Source organism: Peromyscus californicus, unplaced genomic scaffold, assembly GCF_007827085.1.
Source record: "Peromyscus californicus insignis strain IS unplaced genomic scaffold, ASM782708v3 Scaffold_21__1_contigs__length_65335640, whole genome shotgun sequence".
Taxonomy (NCBI): Eukaryota; Metazoa; Chordata; class Mammalia; order Rodentia; family Cricetidae; genus Peromyscus; species Peromyscus californicus.
In genome coordinates, this window is record NW_026294514.1 from 38,161,600 (window position 1) to 38,179,616 (window position 18,017).

The window sequence follows — 18,017 nt, forward strand, 5'->3', positions numbered from 1 at the left end:
AAAGAAAGAAAGATTGGAGGATCGTCACAAGTCTAATGACGGCGTGGTGTGCCCAGCCTACATAGTGAGACTGTTTCAGTAAGTGTAATAAGAGTAAAAGGAAGTAAAAGAAACACTTTGATGTCTACCCCTTGAATTTTCTTTTACATGTGGTGTGAGATAAAGTTCTATACTTATTTGCACTTGCTGGTTGTTGGCAATAGTTAAATCTTGGCACAGATTCTTTTTGTAAGTTTTTGTTTTATTTTTAATTATATTCAGTGTGTGGGTATGTGTACAAGTGCCCGCAGAGGCCAGAGGAAGGCCTCCAATATCCTGGGGCTGTAGTTCCAGGCACTGTGAGTCACTTGACAAGAGCGCTGGGAACCAGACTCAGTCTTCTGCGAGAGCCATCTTCCCAGTCCTTGCACAGATTTCAAATGCCATCTACATTGTAGTTGTAATTGCCAGGATATGTATGGGTCTACTTCTGACCTCCAGTAAGTTTTCTTCATAATTTATTTTCTCTTTTGTTTTTGTTAAAGAGGGCAAGCCAGAGAAGTTTTCATTCGGTCTTCTTGATTCCCCTTTTCGTGTTGGAGTTCCATTCAATATTCCTTTGGAGTTACAGGATGAATTCGGTCACACTACCCAACTATTATCTGATATTCAACCAGTTCTTGAAGCAAGGTAATTGAAGGACTTATTTGTATTTGTCTTTTTGTGTTTGCTAAGTCTTTACTCTTTTTTGTGTAAATTATATAAGGTTAGCATTTGTATTAATGTTTTAAATGAATTTTATAATTCCTAATGTATTTGGCTTCAGGCCATCCTCTGTGGCTACAATATCATGTGTAAATTACTTCACAGAAGCTTATTTACTAAATTTACTGCTGAAGTCATTGGAGATGTACTTCATTTTCTTTTTACAAGTATGGTGTGTTGTCCCGTGGCAATTCTGTTAGTTGCTGTTGTTTTTAAGTTCATGTTAGGGGGATTTCTTTTTTTTTTCTTCTTCTTTTTTTTTTTTTTTTTTTTTTTCAAGACAGGGTTTCTCTGTGTAGCTTTGCGCCTTTCCTGGAACTCATTCTGTAGCCCAGGCTGGCCTCGAATTCACAGAGATCCACATGGCTCTGCCTCCCGAGTGCTGGGATTAAAGAAATCTGCTTCATTACTGAGTCATCTCTCAGGGTAACTTAAAATGATCAGTGTGGACCTTCAAGGTGGCTTAGTGGATAAGGATTCTTGCCACCAAGCCTAAAGGTGTACGTTAATCACTGGGATGCACATGGTAGAAGGAGATAGATTCTGACCTTCACACATACACACCATGATTTGCATACACACCATGGACTACAAGTGTACACACATACACACTATAAATAAATTTTAAATTGTGCTTTTTTTTCCCCATCTTCATCTCTTTGTGTAGAATGAGCCTAGGTGTTTTGTTCATTGGAACACTTTGTTGGGATGAGTTAAAATGAAATAGTGTTACTTGATTGTAAAATCAAAGACTGTTAAGATCTTTATGTTATCATTTTAAATCTGTCTATTCAGAAAATACCTGTAAACAATTCTATGCTTGAGAAAAATGGGCTTTTTTTTTTTACCTTATGATGTTCTTTGTACCATTTTCTCTTGGATAGCTAACCTAGGTATCACTTGCACATAGCAGTAGAAAAGGTACTTAGCATATACTCTACCAAGCTTACAGCGACATGAAAGCCACTTGGTTATTTGGACTTCTCTGATGCCATTCTGCTGACTAGGTAGTAGAAGCTGCCTAAAATTTTACTGAGTGCAAGATTTTAAGGGATCCATAGAAAAGACTGAGGAAACCATGAGTTTACCATGTGAACCTGGTGTACTTGAGTATTTCTTTTGTTAGGGGTGTATTGTGGTCTACCTTTGTATTCTTTCTTTCTTATTGTATCAGCAGTGAGAGTCTGGAGTGATAAAATAGTCAAGGTGTGCCTGTTGATATTCTCACCAAGTCACACTTTTGTGAACAAGCCTAATGAAAGTAAGCTAAGGCAGATTCCAGGGGTGGTTGTGCGTAGGGTTTCTAGTATAGGGTACATTTCTTGCTTGTATCTGCCCCTTTTATAGTTTTGTTTTTTGAGTTTTTTTTTTTTTTTTTGGTTGTTGTTGTTCTTAAATACTGTCAAGGTATTTACAGATGCATAACGGAAAAGCCAGTCCTCCAAGACTAGTGCTATGGAATTATCAGCAGTTAGCCCAGTGGTTGTACAGTGGCAGGTGTGCTGTTATGTCAGACATATGTTGGGCATATAGCTTGCCTTATTCCTTGTGTCTTGATCAACTCAACATGTGTGGTTTCTTTATTTTATGACAACCTGTCATATTATTTTCAGTGTTTGCACCATTAGTATCACTTATACTTGCTTGGTCATATTTTTTTCCACCATAGAATTTTTTGGAGCTCTATAGAGTAGCACACATCTGTAATCTCAGTACTGGGGAGACTGGGGGGGGTTATGAATTTGAAGCAAACTTGGCTGTATAGGGAATCCCTGATTCAAGGGGGAAAAGACAATTTTTTAGGAATTTTCTTTTCTTTCTTTCTTTTTTGGTTTTTTGAGACATGGTTTCTCTGTGTAGCTTTGGAGCCTTTCCTGGAACTCTGTAGACCAGGCTGGCCTCGAACTCACAGAGATCGGCCTGGCTCTGCCTCCTGAGTGCTGGGATTAAAGGTGTGTGCCACCACCGCCTGGCTTTCTCTTTATTTCTTATTTAAATTAAATTAGAAATTTTATTAGAAAGATGAATTAAACATGCCAGTAGCGTATTTGCAATCTTATTTGTAGATAATGCAGGGAAATTTAAAAATAATCTGTTTTTTTCCAGTGGTCTGTCTTTACATTATGAAGAAATAACCAAAGGCCCAAATTGTGTAATTCAAGGTGTCGTAGCTAAGGGTCCAGTTAACTCTTGTCAAGGCAAGGTAAGCATTATACATAAATTTTATAATATTTATTATTTGTTTCCTATTATGTTAAATTGGAAATTTAATGTTAAATGACCTGGGTTTATTTTTTGTTTTGTATTTTGTAACGAAGATCACATTAATTCTGACTTGTTAGGAATTCATCAGTGCTATGTTACCTGACTCACAAGTTAGAGTGGTGTGAAAATCTTGCACTTTTATTACTGTAGTGATTTCAGCATCCTTGAGTTAAATGTTTTCTAGCTGTCTCTATCTTAGTTCAGAAACATTTATTCAACATTTCTCTGGTAATATTCCACTTTTTCCTCCTCTTCTTTTATTTTTCTCAGACCAGAAACCACAATTTCAAATCAGTGAAACTGTAGCTGACTAGTTTAATATGTTTTGAGAATTAATAAAGGGAAGTATTCAGTAAGAGATATATATGGTTAAAAAAGATACAAATATTTCCCTATCAATATTATGTTTAAGATTGAGCTTCCTGGGGCCTGGGTCTATGTTAGAGTGCTTGGAAGGCCCTGGGTTTAACCTCCCAGTACCAGCCCAAAGAAGAGAGAATGAACATGTACTTTCTTCAGATATTTCAGGTGGAATAGCCCTGATCTGAAATGTTTTGAGTGTTGATATGATACCACTGGTAAAAAATTCTACACCTGACCCTATTTGATAAATGTCAGTCAAAATGGGCACACCAGAATTACTGTACAAAAATGTATTGAAGGTGATGTATTTTAAGCTGAAAAGTAGATGAATTTCATGTTTAGACTTGCTTCATTCCGCAGATAGCTTTGTTTTTACAGATATTCTAAAATTCAAAATACTTCTAGTTCAAAATATTTTTATTTTATTGTGTGTATGGATGTTTTATCTGAATGTAAGTCTGTGTACCATGTGCATGCCTGGTGCCTGAGGTATCCATAAGAAGATATCGGGTCCCCTGAAAACTGGAGTTAACAGTTGTGAGCTACCATGTGGGTGCTGGAAATCAAGCCCAGGTCCTCTAGAAGAGCAGCCAGTGCTCTTAACCATCTCTCTAGCCCTGTAATAGAAAAACATTTTAATAGGTGTTACTTAACTTACATACTACTGCGTCATATTATCAAATGATGTTTAACATCAGGTTTTATACACCTTTCTCAATTGAGACTTTCCTGAAATAATTTGAGATTTGTGTCAAATTTTTAATGTTAAGTGGAGCCAGGCAGTGGTGGCGCACGCCTTTAATCCCAGCACTCGGGAGGCAGAGGCAGGCGGATCTCTGAGTTCGAGGCCAGCCTGGGCTACCAAGTGAGTCCCAGGAAAGGCGCAAAGCTACACAGAGAAACCCTGTCTCAAAAAAAAAAAAAAAAAAAAAAAAAAAATGTTAAGTGGACTTAAAATTATTTCTAGATTTTTAAAAGAACTTTAAATTTATAGAGGAGTTCAGAGATAATAAGAGCTTACAGAGTTTCTGTGTTAATATCTCAGAACCATATACATATATTTATACACACTAATAAACATTAAGACAGGACTAATAAGAAAACCAGACTTTATTTAGATGTCTCCAGTTACCATTACCTTTCTGTTCAAAATCCAGTCCAGAATATTGCATTCCATTCAGAAGTTTCTAGATTGAGTTTTTAAATTAATTTTAAAAATTGAAATGTAATTACATCATTTTCCTCCTTTCAGTCCTTCCCATGTATCCACTTCCTGCTCTCTCAGATTCTTGGCCGTGTGTGTGTGTGTGTGTGTGTGTGTGTGTGTGTGTGTGTTCGTTCTGCTTAGTCTCCATATTGTTCCTTGTATGTATATGTTTTCAGGCTGACCATTTGGTGTTGGATAACCAAATTGGGGCGTTTTTTTCCTGGGGAAGACTCTTTCTCCTGCTCTCAGCTCCTTGGTTGCCTCCAGTTCTTTGTCTGGGTTTGCAGTTCCATGGCATTGCCTCCTTCCATGCTCGCTTGTCTGTTGTTTTCGTCCTGATTCAAGTCTTATTTAGGCAGCCTTGTTATTTGAGACTTAGTTGGTATAGCTTCTCTGACATTTCTAGGAGATGTAGTCTCACAGAAGACTTCCTGTTCCTCCCACTCTTAGAATCTTTATGTCCCCTCTTCCTTGGTATGCCCTAAGCCTTGGGTGCAGGAATTATCTAGATGATGTAGCTGTTGGGGCTGGTCCCCAGAGGATCTCTTGTTCTGTGCATTTCAGTTGGTTTTGGTTTTCTGTAATCATCTCTGATGATGTCAGAGAGATTTTTTTTTGATGTGGGGGTGAGGGCCTACACTTAGCTGTAGGTATAAGGATACATATTTAGAGTGTTGTTAGGAATTAGTACTGGCTAAGTAAAGTGGTGGTTGTAGGTTTTCCAAGATCCATGGGCTCACTAGCTTTGAATAGTTGACTAGGTTTCCAATACCAGGCATGATTTCTGTTTTGTTGAATAAGACATAAGTCCAGTTAAAAAGCTGTTGGTTACCACCAAGATATGCATGCCACTATTGGACCTTTAGGGTCACTGTGCCGTGATGATCATTGTTGTGGATCATAGGCCTCATGGCTGCTTCCCTCTCCCAGAAACCTGCACGGCACCTTCTGATACCATGAAATCTAGTCTTCTAGGGAGGAAGCTTTCGGATCAGATCCAGCTCTATGTTGTAAGTGCATGATGTCTTCATGGATTTACCTTCAACTTCTAGTGATGCAACCAAGGGCAACAGCAATAGCCTAAAGTGCTTTGGAAGTCTCTTGGACTGCCCTGACCAACACTTGAAAGGAAGTGTCTCATGCCTGGTATTGATGTGTTTTTTGTTAGTTTATGTATGCTCTTGGGGGAGACTTTGTCAGCCCAGGTGTGAACGATTTAAACTGTTAGTATATTTACACACGTATTTATATGTATTATATGTAATTTTAAATAAAAAGATGATAATGAGAACTCTTTTCAGACATTCTTACTGTTACTGTACCTTCGTCCCTTCTCTCCTCCTTTATTGACCCTCCTCAGTAACATCCCTCCTCCACAATTTTTTTTAATTTCACCCTTCCAAGTCACCGGTACCCTGCTATTCCTCTCTATTGCATGCTCCCCATTATACCTTCCTATTTTACTGGTTTCTGTCATTATTCTTAGCTATGTACTCACATCTAAAGATTGGGAACTAGGAGTCTCAGATGAGAGAAAACATGACTTTGTTTTTCTGAGTCTGGGTTACTATATTCAACATAATCCTTTTTAATTACATTCATTTACCTGAAAATTTCATGATTTCATTTTTCTTTATATCTGCATAGTGTTCCATATTGTATATATACCACACTTTTATTATCCATTCATCAGTTGAACATTTAGACTGTTTCTGTTTCCTAACTCTTGTAAATAGAACAGCAATGTACATGACTGAGTAAGTATTTGTGGAGTATGATGTTGAGTCCTTTGGGCATATGCACAGGAGCAGTATACCTGGGTCATAGGGAAAATTTATTTTTAGCTTTTTGAGGATTCTTCCCACTGATTTCCAGGGTAGATGGACCAACTGCAATCCCAACGGTAAATGAAAGTTTCCTTTTCTCCACATCCCTTCCAGCCTTTGTTGTTATAGGTTGTTCCATTGATCTTTGTGATTTTGACTGAGATAAAATGAAATCTCAGGGTTGTTTTGATTTACATTTTCCTCATTGCTAGGGATAGTGAACATTATCTAATAATTCTTAGCCAATTTAATTTCTTCTTTTGAGAGCTCTGTTCAGATCCTCTCCCATCTTTTAAATGGATCTTTTACTTAGATCTCTTTAGTTACTGTTACCTTTCTGTTCAGAGTTCAATCCGGTTTTTCTTTCCCTCGTACTCCTTGATTGTTTCACTTAAAATATATTTTTATTTTTTTGTGTTATGACTGTTTTGCTTACATGTATGTGTGTGCACCCCATGGGTTCCTGGTGCCTGGAGTCCAGAAGACCTAATTGGATCCCCTGGAACTGGAGTTATAGGTGATTGTAGCCACCCTATGGATGCTGAGAACTGAACTTGGGTCCCTTGCAAGAGGAGAAAGTGCTGTACACCACTGAGCTGTCTTTATACCTCTGTTTTACCTTTTAAAAAATATCCTTATTCTGATAATTACCTGATAATTATTCAGATAAACACGATTTGAGTTTGAGGAAAGTTTTGTTCTTTTTTTCTCCTGGGATTCTTAAATATTTGTAATAATTTTTCTAAGTAAAATTATGAGTACATTTATATAATGATAAGATAAAAATCAAACACAAATCAGAATTGAAATGGTAAGCTACTTATTTAAAACCTGGGTTTAATTTTTGCTGTCTTTTTTCAACAGAATTTTAATCTGAAGGTTGTTCTTCCGGGTTTAAAAGAAGATTCACAGATTTTGAAAATTAGATTGCTACCTGGTAATACTATTTTAAACAATATTTGAAATAGTTACTTTTAAAATATTCTTAGGTTACTGTAGTGGTGAATGGCCAGAATATAGAACGTTGAGGCAGTAAAGACAACAATTGCGTACATGGGGGTGGCATATGCCCTTGGATGCTGTGCCTGCAGCCGTCAGGGATGACAGATCCCCCAGGAACAGTTGTAAATATTCTTAACCACTAAACCATTTCTCCAGCCCTAAAGGATTGCTCACAGTCCTCCTGCCTCAACCTCCCAAGTGATAAGTTACAGGCATGTAACACCATAGCTGGTTTATGTGGTGTGGTGCAGGGATTGAACTCAGGACTGCATTCTAGGCAAGTAGACTTATCAATGGAGCTCCATCCCCAGCTCCAGTATAAATCTTAAAAATACATTTAGAGTTGCTTAATGTAGCTCAATCTTGGGGAAATATTTTAAGTACTATGTATTAGGAAACATCTAGAGATAAGTTTATTAGACTTAGGGAAAAACTGCTGTATTAGTCTTACTGGTTTTACTTTCATATTTTAAGAATTATAGGTCCTTATTGATTTGATAAGGATTTATTTTGGGAAAATGAAATGGTATTCAAGTTACATAGGGTGGAATGTGCCTTTTAATTTAAGGGATAGCCTGTTGTAAGGATCTAAGAAGTATATTTTAGAATCAGACCATTTGGGTTTCAGTATAGTATAGTCTGGCTGCTTTTGCAAAGAATCATGAGAATGTTTTCTGTTCTCATAGGGTTGTAGCAGTAAAATGAGTTAATATGTAGTCTTCACTCTGCATGATCATGCAGTTGTTGAATAGAGAACAAAGTACTAGTTGCACATGAGCTTTCTTTAACACTGTCCTTTGCAAAGTGAGATCTGCCAGTAAGGTTATGCTTATTGAGTGTTTTACACTTGATCCTAGACTTAATGCCAAGGAACAATTGGCATGCAAATTTAGAAACCTTGATTATAACACTTGGTCCATAAGCGATCGTTTGTACTAGATTTCAGCAGAAGGAAACAATAGCTTATTTGCATTCACAAATTGAAGTTCTTGGAGGTTTTACCTAGGCATACACTGATAAGTGAAAATTGGTGCTAATGAGGAAAAAAATGTTCATTTATAGTAATAAATATGTATGCCTTTAGAAGTAAGCTAAGCCAAATAGAAATGACTTATAGAAATCTTATTACTTAGGTACATTTTTTTGGTGGTTTTTATTTTGATAGAAATGACAAAGTAGGAAATAGCACAATGTTGTGGTAAAAGGCAAGAAACCAGGACTTAAACTTGACTTTGCCACTTACTGACCTTGGGTCCATCTCTTTGTATTAAATATTTTCTTTATGTAGTCCCTTGATTAAATATTTTCTGGTGTTTGTAGATGCTTCCATTCTTATAAAATGGAGGTGATAGGACCTTGTGTTCTGTATGATGAGCATAGTAGTGCTTACTTAAAACATGACATAGTAGTTGGCAGATACTAAATATTCATATTAACCATTAAAGTAAGTGTGTCTAATAATTGTTTTATATACTTTCATTATCAGTATTTAGCATAAATTGAATTTTAAAGTATTAAGGATTGTGGGGCATATAGTTAGTTTTTTCTAGAAGTATAGATCCATTTTTTTAATCTTATAGGGAATGTATGATATAACTTGCTTGTGATATCAAAGACAGTGAGCAGTATACTTACCTGTTTATGTAGTTACACAATCACCAGGGCTTAATTTGTTTATTTCATAGCCCATGCTGGTCTGCAGCTCTCAGATGCTGGGATTGCAGGATTGTACTACTAAGTTTGACCTGAACTCAGCATGTTATTACTTGTGCTGGATCCAGCAGTCATTCATTGTGTAAAGCTAAAGATGATAAATAAACAGTATTTTGATAAACTACTTTTGCTTCTTGAATACTTTGCCTCCCAGATGTTTTTAAGGTTTTTCAGGACTGTTTAGGTCATTTCTAGCATGAATTAATCAGTGTGCTCTAGCTTATATAAGACTAAATCTAGACATTAAACTGTTTTTGTTTTTGTTTTGTTTTTCAAGATAGGCTTTCTCTGTGTAGCCCTAGCTATTCTTGAACTCTGTAGACCAGACCAGACTGGCCTCAAACTCAGATATCTGCCTGCCTTTGCCTCCTGAGTGCTGGGATTAAAGGTGTGTACCACCAGTGCCCCAAAACATCAAGCATTTAGCTGTGTTACTAAGACAACTCCATCATGTACACAAACTACATTTGGAAGATAGAATTTATCAAGTTCTGTATTCTTTTTTTCTTTTCTTTCTTGCATCACTCATAAATATTAAATACAAAATGCTAATTTTAGTCTATTTAATCTATTGAATATGTACTTTATTATGAATCTCCTGATAGGTCCTCCTCATCGACTAAAAGTGAAACCTGACTCGGAAATTCTGGTTATAGAGAATGGAACAGCCTTCCCATTTCAGGTGGAAGTTGTGGATGAGTCAGACAACATAACAGCACAACCAAAGCTGATTGTCCACTGTAAGGTAAGCTCACTGTGATGCATTGTGATGTGCAGCTAGGACACTTCTGTTGTTAGTGAATGGCAAGGACTGTCTTTTTGCTGTTTCAAAGTTAAGCCTTAAATAGTAAGTTTTTGTATTGTTTTGTTTTTAAATTCTGCAAGTTACAACATTTAATGAAACCAAAGGAAGTAAATCAGACTGTCTTTTTGCCCTCTTTTTTTTTTTAATCATTTTTTGTTTTGGTTTGTTTTTTTGTTTGTTTTGTTTTGTTTACAAGACTGGGTTTCTCTACATAGCCCTCGCTATCCTGGAACTTACTTGCTCTGTAGACCAGGCTGACAGATACCCTCATGTCTCTTCCCACCCCACCCCCCAGGTGCTGGGATTAAATGCTTGTACCACCACCGCCTGGCTTAAATAAATTCTTTTTTTTTTTTTTTTTTTTTTTGGTTTTTCGAGACAGGGTTTCTCTGTAGTTTTGCGCCTTTCCTGGAACTCACTTTGTAGACCAGGCTGGCCTCGAACTCACAGAGATCCGCCTGACTCTGCCTCCCGAGTGCTGGGATTAAAGGCGTGCGCCACCACCGCCCGGCTTAAATAAATTCTTAATGATTATTCCATGGAAAATTTCTTAGACCCTTTCCTTATCAAAAGTTTTTCAATAACACAAAGCTCAGTGAACACACCAGCTCTTCCCAGTTGTGTTTCTTTCCTTCATTTCTTTTTTTCATTTTCTTTTCGGGAACTGAATTTTAAGGCCTTATTTATACTAATCGAATGTTTTATCATTAAGCTATAGCTTCATACCTCTTGATTTTTTTATTTTGAGACAGGATTTCATAAAATAGTTCAAGCTGGCCTTAAACTCACCATGTAGCCCCAAAAGGCTTGAATTTATGATTCTTTCTACTGCCTTAGTCTCTAGTATTTGGGATAAAAGGCCTTCACTACCAGGCCCAGCTAAGCAGTTTCATAAGTTTGCTCCCTTTTCTTTCCTTTACCCCCTCATATATATGTCTGTTTTCATGTGTCTGAACTCATATGGCAGAGTCCATCCAGCTTGCTTCAGGAGATTCCTGTCTGTGACTCCTACCTTGCCTTAGGAGCACTGGGGTTGGAGAGGTACACTGTAGTGACTAGCTAGCTTTATGTGGTTTCTGGGGATTCAAACTTGGTCTTCCTGCTGGCATGGAGGCGCTTCATCAGCTACTGCGCTATCTCCCCATGTCCCTCCCTAACTTTAGATGAGGTGTTTCGTTTATAAAGAGAGTGCACAAACAAAGGTGGTAGGTAAGATCTACAATAAAAGAAACTCAAGACAGTAAAAAAGAGGGCTGAAGAGATGGCTGTAATGTCTATAATCCCAGTTCCAGGAGATCCACACCCTCTTAATGCCTGAGACAGACACACACACTCATACATGCATGTGATCTTTTTTTAGGTTAAAAAAAGAATAATGTTGAGGAAGGTTTTCCAAAAGGATAAATTTTATGTAACATAGAAAATCACTCTTTTTATTAAAACATTCTGGTGTTTTGAGTTTTATTTAGAATTTTCCAGTGTAGAGCCAGAAATACTAGCTGTGGTAAATTACTCAAGAATTTGAACAGGTACTCAGTAGTTATGGATTAGGTAGTTAATGATCTTTCTGTCCTCCCTCTAGTTTCTAGGTGCTCCAAGCCTACCAGTCTACACTGTGGATTGCAGTAGCTCTGGGACCAGCATCCTAACAGGGTCAGCAATTCAAGTTCAGAACATTAAGAAAGACCAGACACTGACTGCCAGGATTGAAATACCTGTAAGCTACCTCTCTCTTTGGTTTTACTTGGAGTCTTTAAGGTCTTTAGCAGATATAGAGTATTTATGCAAAGTTGTTTGATGCTAAAATGTATAGTACCTTGGTTCTCTTAAGAAAAACAATGTGAACTATAACTATTTTAACATTATGTATCACATATTAATAATTTTCTTGATCGGATCTCTTACATGGTTTATAACTATTAGTGATTTTATTTCCTTTTTTTTTTTCTTTTTGGTTTTTCCGAGACAGGGTTTCTTTGTGTAGTTTTGGTGCCTGTCCTGGATCTCGCTGTTTTGACCAGGCTGGCCTCAAACTCACAGAGATCCACCTGCCTCTGCCTCCTAAGTGCTGGGGTTAAAGGCATGCGCCACCACCACCTGGCACATTCTAATTCTTTTAAGGCTAATTATGTTTTTATAATCTTTTTCCTCCTTCTCAGTCAAACCTAGGATCTTTGCCAACTACTTTTCCCCTGAGCTACATCTCAGCCCTTGATAATCTTAAAATATTTAGGATTCATTTCCTTTTTGCAATAATGTAGGTAATGTGTGTGTGCACGTGCAAACATATGCATGCACATAATATCTTGCAAACTATCAAAAAGTATAGGACTCATAGTTATCTGGGGATGGGGAGAATCTGGCCTTTGAGGCAAAAAAGACTTATGTAATTATATAGCAGTATCAGAAGACCAGGAATTCAGTTTACTTAAAATAAATAGCAAGTTGTGTCTGCTTTTAGCTAGTTTTTAGTGTCTTATCCAAAGGATGCAGCCTTGAGAGTAAGGAGTCAAGTAAGTGTGTATGCCTTTAAAATAAATTGCTTGATATTTTATAATGTAGGAATTTTAAATAAAATTTAAATAACTCACGTAAATGGGTTTCTATAGGAATAGCTATAAATAGACAAACAAAGTTTAAAGTTATTTTAGGATTAATAAATAACTTTTTGTTGTTGAAGGTATTATAATTTGTTAAAGAAGTGATGGTTTAATAGTTTAATTTTGTATGACTAATTGTAACTTCTTTACGATGGGTCTGTACAATCGTAGTATACTGGTAATCAATATAAATTTCTCAGTATGTTGATAAGCTCAGCTTTCAAGGCATCTAAAGCTCTTCTGGCTATAAACAAGTTTTTTCATTTATCCCAGTGTGTTATTAATTGGGGAAAAACCCATAAAATTTCAATACAGCTTAATACTAAAAAGTAGTGTCTTCTGTGGCAGCAGTTTGTCTTCAATTTTATGGAAAGTTCTTGGTTTCTTCTTTATTGAATCTGTAACTTAATTTAAATCTTGTGAATTTATAGTAATTTTAAAGTGAATTTAAAAATAAGAAAGAAGGCATCCCTGTTAGTAGTTTTCAGAATGTACCCAATGCCATTTATGCCTGATGGTGTAAAGTTTTTACTGTTAAAAGTATAATACCTTTTTTGTTTGTTTGTTTTAAAGGCAAGGTCTCCTGTATATTCCAGGCTGACCTTGAACTTACTGACCTCCTGCCCACACCTCCCAAGTGCTGAGATTACAGGTGGGTGCCACCACATCTGGCTTATAATACCATTTTAATGATAAACTTTGTTACAAGTGTAACTATGATAAGATGATCTTTCCTAATATTGAAACTAAATTATTAAACAGTGCCATGGATTTGCCATTAGATAAAAGAAGAAATGAATATGTAGGGCACTCAATGTATATTCATGTTTTCTCTTCTAGAGTTGTAAAGATGTGTCACCTGTGGAAAAGACTATCAAGTTACTTCCCAGTAGTCACGTTGCTCGCCTACAGATATTTAGTGTAGAGGGACAAAAGGCTATCCAGATCAAACATCAGGATGAGGTTAATTGGATAGCAGGTGATGTAATGCAAAATCTAATTTTTCAAATGTATGATGAAGGAGAAAGAGAAATCAATATTACACCATCCTTGGCAGAAAAAATTAAAGTAAGTATTTTATACAGATTATTTACTTGTAAAAACTCTTATGTTTAGAAAATTGAAATTTTATGGATAACCTATAAAATTGTTTATCAAAAAAAAAATACTGTTATTAGGTTGGTCCTAAAGGAATTGTGGTATTGGACTATAAGTTTGATTTAAATCATAATTAGACTCCAACACATTTTTGCCAATGGGAAATAAGCTTGTGTATTCCTATAAAATAAAAATAGAAATTCTGTGAACTCATGGACAGCATAAGAGAGGACAGCAGTTGAGCTGGTCAGCTTATTCTCAGGAAGCTCACTGGGCTGCCTTACTGAGCTTCCTTTCCAGTTAGTTTAGATGCTGAGTAGCCATTGAGAGTGATGTAATGACAGAGAGTATGAGTCTCTTGCCTGGCCAGTACCACCACCCAGTTTTGTCCTTTTTGACAACCTTTTTATTTTTGTTATTTTTTTGTCCACTTAGTTTCTTGTGAACATTGGGCTTCAGAGCAATTCTGGTTCAGGCAGGGTAGCCAAAAATCTGGAGAGGCCCCACTGGTTCTAGGGCCTCCTCCAGGTGGCTAAGTCTGCCTTGTTGTTCTCTGAGCTTCAGGGGTTCTCTGATCTCCTTTATGACTGAGTGCAAACAGCCCAAAACAGAGCAGAGCATACTGGCAGGGGCATCAGCAGCTGGAGCCTGGGCTGTGCCTGAGGCAGGAGCTGAGTCCATCTTTTATCATAGCCATGAGTGCTTCTGCATTGCCAGAACCTGTCTGGACAAGTGAACTTTATCGGGGACTGGGGGGTCTAGCCCCTCGATAGTCCCCTCCCAGGGTCCGGGAAGAATCTACAACCAGCTGATAATTAATCTTTGAAGAAAGAAAATGAATCTATGTACACGAAACTCCTTAGTCCATACACTTTATTATTCTGTCAGTTCTCTCTCTACAAGCTTATGCTCTGCTCTCATTTTTAGCTCCTTTCTTGCCCAGTTTCTCTTTACATTTATCTGTTGTCCCCTCTAGGTTTTATCTTAATTCCTTCATCTAGTTCTGCCCCCTTCTAGGTTCTCATCCATTTAGTTCTTTCCCGTATCAGCTCCTCTCCCATCTCCTCCTCTCTCACCTTGTTCTTCTTCGTCTTGTTCTTCCCCATCTGGCTCTTCCTCATTTTCCATCTTGTTCCTCTAGTCCTCTCTTCTGGCTCTTTAGTCTAGTTCTTCCCCATCTCAGTTTGTTCCTCTCAAGTTCTTACCCATCTAGTTCTTCCATTCTCTTTTCTCTTTTCTGTCCCCTCGTACCCTGGGAGTCCTGGTATATATACACTTACAAGCAGTAAATCCCTTGGCAGTGCAAAGCCAGGCTTCCAGGGTCAAATGTAGGGGTGATAAGAATCACATAGGGAGGCAATAACCATTAATCATCATTTGCAACCCCAAAGGGAAGTGACCAATGGGGAAATGAATTAATTAACTAAAGGCTAAATTTGGGTAATAGCTAAGAAGAGGGATCTTATGTGCTCAACTATAGTCTTAAACATGATTGGTAGAAAATGTTAAGAATCTATAAGTTGCTCGGTCAGTGGGAGAAAATAAAACTGCCTTTTTTTTCCTGTGACTCCTATCTGTCCAAGCTATCTGCCGTTTTTCTGCAGGGTGGGGGAAAATGTGCTCGGTTGCTAGGCAGCCTGTATACAGCTAGATACCTCTGGTGATAGTTAAAGGGAGATCTGGAACTAGAGGTAAGATTTGGGAAAGGAGGAAGTAAAGCTTAGTTGGCACATCCGCCAGGCCTTCTCAAACAGGTAACCTGGTTGCTTAAGTCTATTCTTAGAGAGTACAGAGGTATCTCTGATAAGGTACTTTTCCTCCATCTGGGGATGGACGTGGCCGGATGCTGCCAATGATGATAATTACAGGGAGGCTTGAACTGGGGTTCTGGCTGAGCATAGCTGTCAGCACAGAAAGTTATTTAAATATTCCTAGAAGTGGTTAGATAAGGAGTTAAAGGTCTATAAAGTTAGTAAGGCTGTAAGAAAGGAGAGTCCGAGCTAAATTGTATAAAGCTATTACTTAACATCCACCTGACCTAGGCGGTGTCTCCTTGTGGAATTTACCTTAAATCAGGAGACTTTCATGTGGACTGTTTCTGTCCTTGAAAGTGGCTTTCAAGATTCCAGAGAAAGCCTTTCCTCGGGCTATTCTCCAAATACCTGTCCTTGAAAGTGGCTTTCAAGATTCTAGAGAAAGCCTTTCCTCAGGCTATTCTCCAAATACCTGGAATGTGTATGTCCAGAGAGTGATCACTGTTAGCCCTTCTTAGGGAAAAATCAATTGGGAAAACTATGAAGGCACACATGATTTTCATAACAGAAGACAGCTGATATATAACAAGCCAAATAACACCAAAAGCTCCTTGGAATTTGGCTTCCTCTGGAGGAAATCCTTGATCCCTCCAGGTAGTGACTTTGCCATAACCAGCTGAGTTCTTATGATATATTCCTGCCGCCCGCAGCTGAACTTCAGGCTCCTCTAGCTGGAGACAGAAGGGCTAGGGGCATTTCCCCTTGTGAGGTTGGTGCCAGGGGATCTCATCCATATCCACTGCATCATTACAGAGTCATCCCTTGCTGTGTCCCATGTCTGTTCGGTAGAATCTGACAACCTTAACTTGGCTTCTGTCTTGTGGAGGCTCTGTTGGGTTATCATCTGGCAGCAGGCCGATTGGGCTGATGGCTGAAGTTTTACAAGGTCCAATATAGGCCTGCTCCAGAAGTCCTGGTGATTTTTTTGGATGTTGGACATCCACTTCTCTGAGGTCCTCCTTGGGAGGGGAGGTTAGTAACAGTTTCTGGGCCAAACAGTTTCTATTCGTCGTCTTTTTTTTTTTTTTTTTTTTTTTTTTAAAAAAACATAGCTGTAGTGGCAACTGCCCACAAGTAAGTCAGCCAGCTGGCCAAAACAGGATCAAGTCTTTTGGACAGATAGGCCACTGGCTTCTTTAAAGATCCCCCTTCATAGGATGGGACATTTTTTTTTTCCTTCCCCCAGTCTGCTGGAAGCAGGGGGGAGGGAGCATGGTGCAGTGCCTTTGAGCCTGTGAGAATTTGTACTAGGGGCAGCATTGGGTGGTTGAGGTTCTAGGACAGTTCATTCCTGCTTCCATTTTATACCTGTTTCTTCAACCAAGAGAACCGACAGAAACACAGTCACACAGTAAAGACAACTAGGGTTGGCCACCACACATTCAGATACATGAAAAGACCAGCGGAGTGCAGTGAGGTCGTACACGGATCCTGAACACTGGACCAGTGGCTGCCTCTGTCCTCTCTGTGATCCTAATGCCTCTGAGGAGTCTGACATCTCCGACAGAAGATGCTTTAACCAGACTTACCTCTGGAGGTATCAGACTCCTCAGAAGCATTAGGCAGCGGTTGATCAAAGGGAGTCCTGGAGCCCTGGAATGGATCAGGTTGCATACCCCCAGGAGCTCCTTGACCACCGAACTCTTCCCCACTTGGAGGGCCTCTGACACTCTGGTATCTAGGGATCTCCCTGGGGCATCCAGAAATGTTGTGGAGTATCCACTAGAGAAGACAACTCCAGGTTTAAGCCAAAAGAAAATCTTTATTAGCTGGCTAGCCACTGCTTTGGGTGTTCATCAGTGATCGCAGTATAGCTCTAAGCCTTCATCGGGTCTGGGGCCCTGGTTCCAGTCCTTGCTCTGGCCCGTGACTTCTTTCCTCCATTGCAGAGGGAGGAAGAACTGAAAGAGAAGTAGGCCTCATGCTGCTTGCAAGAGGAGCACACCATCCCTTCTGTCACACTTAGATTTGAGGGTCAGTTGAGCAGTTGGACTGAGGCCCCGCTTCTGAGCGGCCTCCCTCCCTTCTTCAGTGAGGCATGTTTACTCAGCACTGGAGAAGGGGAGGTGGGCTGGGCCAACCTTTTTTTCTTTCTTATCAAGATTTTTTTAATCAATGTTAAGAAAAATGTACTGCTGTCTTTTTTCTTGTCTTTCTCAAATCAGAACTACAGTCTCTGAGGTGGTTGTGCATCTTCAGAGGCTTAGTAATGGTTGAAGGAAGTCAGGCCTCCCATGTTGTAGCATTAGGGTGAGCAGGATGCAGCCTTTGTCTTTTATGCCTATTTCTTATCTTCTGTCATTCGAGCAACATGAACTAGTAAACAGTATCAGTGATTTTTGAACTCACAATCAAAGACTGAAAGAGCAAGTTGAGCTAAAAGTTCTTAAATACAAATCAAAAGTTGAAAGTAGGATATAGTGTGGTAATTTAAAAGAATGGATTAAATGTCACATTAAAACACGTAATTTAAGGGATAAAAAATTTAATCTAGAAATACTGGAGAAAGGAATTAACCCAGAAGGTGACCAGAAAGGTAAAACAGCAGTGACGCACCCTTTTCTTGCAGAGTAGAAGTCC

The 18,017-nt window shown here is 38.5% G+C and overlaps 1 protein-coding gene across 2 annotated transcripts in view; it reads left to right on the forward strand.

Annotated features, from left to right (window-relative positions):
- The window catches only part of Smchd1 (structural maintenance of chromosomes flexible hinge domain containing 1), a 143,331-nt gene that overhangs the window by 57,866 nt on the left and 67,448 nt on the right, over positions 1 to 18,017 (forward strand). For both annotated transcript variants that reach the window (XM_052750093.1, XM_052750092.1), the window contains exons 20-25: positions 525 to 669; positions 2,851 to 2,947; positions 7,270 to 7,342; positions 9,726 to 9,865; positions 11,508 to 11,642; positions 13,366 to 13,593. In XM_052750093.1, the coding sequence (XP_052606053.1) occupies positions 525 to 669; positions 2,851 to 2,947; positions 7,270 to 7,342; positions 9,726 to 9,865; positions 11,508 to 11,642; positions 13,366 to 13,593 (818 nt within the window). The remainder of the gene's footprint in view (positions 1 to 524; positions 670 to 2,850; positions 2,948 to 7,269; positions 7,343 to 9,725; positions 9,866 to 11,507; positions 11,643 to 13,365; positions 13,594 to 18,017) is intronic.